The sequence below is a fragment of the Arachis hypogaea genome, chromosome 14 (genome assembly GCF_003086295.3).
Source record: "Arachis hypogaea cultivar Tifrunner chromosome 14, arahy.Tifrunner.gnm2.J5K5, whole genome shotgun sequence".
In the NCBI taxonomy this organism is placed as follows: Eukaryota; Viridiplantae; Streptophyta; class Magnoliopsida; order Fabales; family Fabaceae; genus Arachis; species Arachis hypogaea.
In genome coordinates this window covers 81,598,390-81,605,027 of record NC_092049.1, presented here as the reverse complement: position 1 = coordinate 81,605,027, position 6,638 = coordinate 81,598,390, and the positions used below count along the sequence as shown (strand labels likewise).

General features: G+C 29.2%; 1 protein-coding gene across 1 annotated transcript; it reads right to left on the bottom strand.

The window, feature by feature from the left end:
* Positions 1 to 890: 890 nt before the first annotated feature.
* LOC112742653 (laccase-17) lies at positions 891 to 6,227 on the bottom strand. Its single transcript, XM_025791891.3, has 7 exons — positions 6,010 to 6,227; positions 5,563 to 5,714; positions 3,964 to 4,208; positions 3,733 to 3,861; positions 3,155 to 3,643; positions 1,906 to 2,382; positions 891 to 1,320 (listed from the first exon to the last, which is right to left on the bottom strand). Exons 1-7 carry the CDS (start codon positions 6,133 to 6,135, stop codon positions 1,190 to 1,192), a joined length of 1,749 nt encoding a protein of 582 aa, XP_025647676.2. The 5' UTR covers positions 6,136 to 6,227; the 3' UTR covers positions 891 to 1,189.
* Between the last annotated feature and the right edge of the window lie 411 nt (positions 6,228 to 6,638).

Sequence of the window (6,638 nt, the reverse complement as noted above, 5' to 3'; positions counted from 1 at the left end):
ATTAAATCGGTTGAACCCCGGTTGAACCCCGGTCGAACCATTAAACCAGTGAACCAGTCACCTCACCGGTTTATTGACCGGTCCGGTTCTCGCAACCTTGGTTATATGTCAAACCAACAAGGTTAAGAGAGTTTTTATTATCATAATAATTAAATATAATTAATATTTAATAAATTTAAAATATTTGCGGACATTTAAGTCCTCGACGATTTGAAAATATATATATTAAGTCCTTAACTTTTTTAAATCCTAGACATATCGTCGATCTCTTATGTTCAGGGTTTGTCAGATCCAACGAAAAAATAAAATGTGATTTCTATTGTACTGACTTGATTGATACAGATGCACATATGAAAGAATTTTTAAAATGGAACAAAATAAATCCAAAGATTGATGTGTCCAAATTTTAAAAAGGTAAAACAGTTAAATGTATTTTTAAATTTTTAAAAATATAAATGTCTGCGAACTAAAAAATCAGGAATTAATTTATTTTTTTAATTTTTTATTTTAAAAAGCAAATTAAACACTAAAATATTATTAATTTTGAATATCGATAATTAAATTTGTGACTGATTTTTTGTTTACGTTTAACATAATTGAATAATATTAGAATCAGAAAAGAGCACAATCGGCCGCATAGTGATCTGACTATGTTTTAGCAAAATTTGTTATAATCCAATGAACTTTTGTATAGTTTTGGTTAAGATAAATAAATAATAAAAAACCAATTCCACTAAATAACCTACAAGAGTTTAAACAATAACAAATCAACAAGTATTTTTTAATTGCATTCCATATTAATGAATTGTCATTAACTAATGATGATTTAAATTTTAAATTTTAAAAAATACAAAATTAATAATTATTAATTCCATAAAAAAATCTAGTTCTTGGATTATTAAAATTAATAATTCATTGGAAATAAGGAGCATTACAGCTTTGAAGACAAAGATGTTATTATAGAGGCACCATTACATTTTCTATATCAATTCAACTCATCCCCTCAATGAAAAAAATTGAACTAGTAATAACAAACTGACAACCTGTGAACCCATGAAGAATGCCAAAATGGGCCATTGAAAAAGAGGGAAATAAATAAGTGAAAACAATACAAAGAAAGAGAAAATAGAAAAGAATCCAAAATAAAGGTAAAATAGATTTAACTAGAATTCCGATCCCATTGAATGTTTCAGCACTTTGGAAGATCAGCAGGTGGTGGAAGCAGCTTCTGTTGCGGTAGTTCTCCATCCAACACAACCCAAGCCATCTTTAGACCCCAGCTTGTGTGAACCTCAAGGTGACAATGCATGAACCATACTCCTGCACACGTAATCATTAATATATCTCATATAAATATATTAGATATATGAGTCACGTAATTACACTTTGACGGTAACGTATACGCACTACTTTGCAATTGCATCGCAAGGAGAATGCCATATCATCAATAAAATTTTGTTATTCTTTTGTTAATATTCAACTAAAGGCATTTTTACGAGCAATGTTATTTAACTAATAAAAATTTAATATTTTTAAATAATTTTTAATCAATAAAAATATTTTTATATTAAATTATAAATAAAATAAAGTATTAGTTAATATTAATAAAAATATTAACTCTTAATATTTTTTATTTTTATGTATAATTTCTGGTTAAATTTTAAGTATTTAATTTTAGACTCTAAATTTTTAATTTTAAACTTTAATAATTTAAAAATAAAATGTTCACATAAAATATTAATTAATATTGATAAAAAAATATTAGAGGAATATTTTTTGAAACGTTAATGGAATTAACTAGAATAATGTAGCATACATCGATTCCAGCGTAATAAAATGGTTTCATCAACTTATCATAGCTATGAACCGAATAATCCGGTATAGAATAATGTTGTTTAAACTTACCAGGGTTATCTGCTAAGAACCGAATAGCCACCCATCCACCAGAAGGGACTCCTACGGTGTTCCTTTCAACTGGATCAACAAGATTGAATTTCGCAGGGTCCTTATTCGGATCGAAGTTACCAAATCCTTGTCCAACAACAAAGAAATTGAAACCATGCAAATGCAGAGGGTGGCTTTCAGCACCAAGAATGCTAGTGTCCTGCAATACAAGCTCCACACTCGTGTTGAATGGAAGAACCGCTAACTTGGTTCCATTGTTAACCATAGTGTTGTTGGGTGGAGTTCCAGTGTAGTTGAATGGGATCAAGGGACTAACGGGAAAGTTAGACGAGTATATACCAAATGATTGACCAGAATGGTGGGCTTCAAGAAGAGAAGTAGTTACTGGGAGCGTGAACGACACGTTGTTCACCGATGCAGCGAACTTGGTTCCGTTAGGCCCTTGACAAGTTTGGTTATGGTCGCAAGGACTTGTACCTGTTCAAATATATTTAGGACCACATTATATAAATAAACAATGGTGTTTGATTCATCTAACCATTTTCACCTAATGAAATAATTTTTTTTGTTGTTTATAAATAAATATAAAATTAACATGGTAATAGTTCATTTTACTTAACTTATAAAAAATAAAATAAAAATATTATTTATACATTAAAATTAATTACTAAAATTAACTGTTAGTATATTTATATATAAATATAGTATAATTTAATTTATTTTTATTATGAATTTATATATGTATTTTATATTAGTATATATAAATAACATAATTGAAAACAAAATACTTAAATAATTTTTTGATTTTTTTAGTATAGTTACGGATATTTTAAAACTAATTATTTCAAATGTTCCTTTTCTATAATAGAATTTAGAAGACAAATATCCATATTTCATGTATTATTTTAAATAAAATGTTATTTGTAGATAAAAATCAGTCACTAAAATTAATCATCAATATATTTATGTATAAATATATGTGTTTAATTTATTTTTAATGTGTATTTATATTTAAACATATATTTTATACTAATAGCTATAAATATATGTGTTTAATTTATTTTTAATGTATATTTATATTTAAACATATATTTTATACTAATAGCTGACTTTGGTAACTAATTTTAGTGTACAAATAACATAACTCTATTCCAATACATGTCTCAATCAATATTACTAATGATAATTGTGGAATATTAGCCCTTAAGATTTTTTAATATATAATATTTGAAATATATTGTAACATTACCGAGGCCGACTGTGAAGAAGAAGTGTCGATCGACATTCTGGGGAACGTTAGCCGGGAACTGAGGGCTCGCAAGGCTGCGAAGTTTGTTGGTAAATTTTGTTGCGAAAGAAGTGTCGTTGAGGGCAGGGAGAGTGGGTTTAAAGAGGGGAATCTTTGTTGAATGGAGAAGAATATTCGGTGGGACCTGGTATTCCAAGATTCCGGAAACGGTTGAATTGTCGAAGGTTCCTTGGCCAGTTGCATATGGTCTAGCACTCATGAAGAATGTAGCGTTAGGATAGTGGGGTTTTGTTTTGAGAAGAACGTTTGTAGTTTGGCCTGGTGCGATGAGAACAGTGTTTGTTTCAAATGGTTTCACGTAAATTGCATCTACATCAACAACTGTGAGGGTGTGGTCTGCGATGCTAAAGAAGAGTTCGTCGTTGAGTGCAGCGTTAATCAAACGGAGCAGGTAGGTTTTCCCTGTCTTCACCCTTAACTTGAATGTATCTGCAAATAAAACACTCCAATTTTGTCATTTTAAACAAGTATTGAATATGAAAAATTGTTTTGTGTGACATTTGTTTGGAACTTGGTACCTTTATCAGAGCAGTTATACAATGGCCCTGGAAGTCCATTGATAGTATAAGCATCAGATACATTTGGACCTCCACCTGTTTGTAATGCCTGTGCTATCACTACTTCAGGATCTGCATTAAACCATTCTCCTGAAAATTTTTTAAATAGTGAATGTATGTAGATCACCAAATTAATAAGGACATACACAAGAAGGGTGTTTTTTGTTGATCCTCTAATTAATTATTACATACCAAAAATGATGGGAACTTCCTTGTACGGTTTGGTGAAAGGATATGGAACACCATGCTTTGGAAGAATAATGAGAGGACCATAGACAGTTGATCTCAGCCATGAAATGTGAGCATGCCAAAAGAGAGTGCCTCTTTGACCCACAATTGTGAAATTGTAGACATAACTTCGGCCTGTTTGAATCGGGCATTGTGTAACATATGCTGGCCCATCAGCCCACCCTGATCGAAGTTGTCGAATTCCATGCCTATTTGCAACAAAACCGTACCAGGTGTTTTGTCATTAAGCTCATCTCTAATTTTGTTTACTATTTTGGGTTACGATAATGATAGAAAGACCAAAAGAAAAAAAGCTAGAAATTTTTTTATTTAGCATTTATTAATTGCTACAACTATTAATGAATACTAAATATAATAAATTTTAATTGATTTTGGCTAAATTTATTTGGTTATCAAATATTAAAGGTTAGTAGTTTATGCGTGGCAAAACTCAAAGTAAATCATGGAGATTTAAAATGACAAGTTCGTTTCTTACTATTTGAGGGAAAAAGTGGCAAGTTATACTTTTTCTAGATAAAAGGAATAAAGGAATAACAAGATGTCCAATTTATTTTGAACATTCAAAGAACTAACTTGTTAAGTGAAATTTTTTTAAGTCATTTTAAGTCCTAAACAAAACTATTTTGTCTCATGATTTTCATGGTTAAAAACTTCAAGTGTAATTAAAATTAGTGAGAAAAGGAATTTATAAAACTCAAAAAGTTGTCAAAAGGCCGAAATAGAGATTTATTAGAGCTACTAATTAAAGATAGATTAAGCTCCTTTTGACAAAGATGATAAAGTAAAATAATAAGAGGAATGCTAGGGGACTAGCAATTTTGATGTTTTGTAACCATCAATTGGCCATCAATAGTGTTTTTAATAGTGTGAGATTACATCTAATGGTGAGAAATCACCCACTTTTGTTTTGATGGTTAAGTGCTGGCCAGAAAATACAAAAGTTGCTGGCCCTAGACTTTTCCAAATAATAATACTCTAATCATCCTTATAAGGCTTAGACAATTGGACATCATGTTGACATTAAAGCTTGGTTTTATAAATTTTTTTAAGAGGTGTTTATATTTTTTAGTAAATAAAAAATTATATGTGTTTATTATTTGTAGTTTTTATTTTTAAAAGTATTTAAGAGAGAATTTTTTTTAAAATAGTTAGTTCTTACTAAACTTAAAAAAATTAATATAATCTCATATATAATAAATAATCAAATTTACTCTTATATTCGTCATGATCTTTCTAAATTTTAAAATTTATTTTATTAAACATAATTATTGTTATTGGTACTTATTAAAAATTATTTTTAGTTTGATTCACTAAACATATACAAATGCTATAACGTTTAAAAAATTATTTTCTAAAAATAAGTTTTAATAAATAGAGGGGGCGGGGGATTTAACTCTATTTCTTCTATAAGAAATATATTAAAAGGACACTTACAACAATTCACTTTGGTTTATTGTGGTCTGTTTTTAATAACTAGTGGGTTTTTCTTTTATAACTACTTTGTGTTCATATAAAGCCTCTTAAAGCATAAATTATTTTTACCAGTGGATGGTGATGTTGTTCTGAACATGGTTGACAACTTTGATAAGAAGACGATCACCCTCCCTTGCAACAATGCGTGGTCCAGGAAACTGACCATTCACTGTGACCATACTCTTCGTATGGCATAGCCTTGTCACATTTTCGTACTTTATCTACACCATAGAATCCAAACCATTACAAAGGATTATTCTAAAATAATCGTTCTAGTATGTACTAAAATTCACTATTAAAATTAATCATTAGAATAAAATATACATTAAAAATTGATTAAATTACATGTATATATATATTCATACACAAATATATAATAGTTAATTTTGATAATTAATTTTAAATTTAGTGTATATCTAATATTTTTTATTGTTAAATAAATAATAATGGAAATGATAAATTTTTTAGCCTAAGGTAGAGTTTTAAAATAAGTTCATCTAAGATTTTGAGACATACATCAAAATGGTAGTGCCTTGTAGTGCTCCCTAGTACAAGCTGAGGGATGATAATAAAAGAGATGAAAAGCAACAATAATGATGGGAATAATGTACATGATTGATGAAGAGGAAGAGTAGCTCCCATTTTTTTTTCCAATTCTAGAGAGAGAAAGAGAGAGTGTGTGTGATGTTTATGAACACTATTAGAGTTGGAACTTTGAAGTGTTGATGAAACTGAACTCATTAGTTGGCAAATTTATAGAGGAATGATACAATGTGGTTGGTGCAATAATTATCTACTATATATTTCCAGGAGAAGCTTAACCATATACATACAAGAGCTTCTTCAGGTGCTTTCTTTTTTTATATTATTTTTTGTGAGATCAGTTGTTAGAACAACTCAAGAGTGGTGTCCAAGACAATCAATTATTTACGCTTGACTCATTGACCTCCTTCTTCCACAAGTCAAACTTTAATTTTGCAAGATTTAAGAGTGGATTTAACGCACTTTTTATTTTATGTGCATGAAAATTGACATCCGGAAAAGATTGGAGTTCTCTAGTAAAAAGGAATTGAACACGTTTGTCAATTTATTGTGATAGATAGCTAGCAAAAGTGAAATAAGTAAAATCCATCATATCAAAGAAA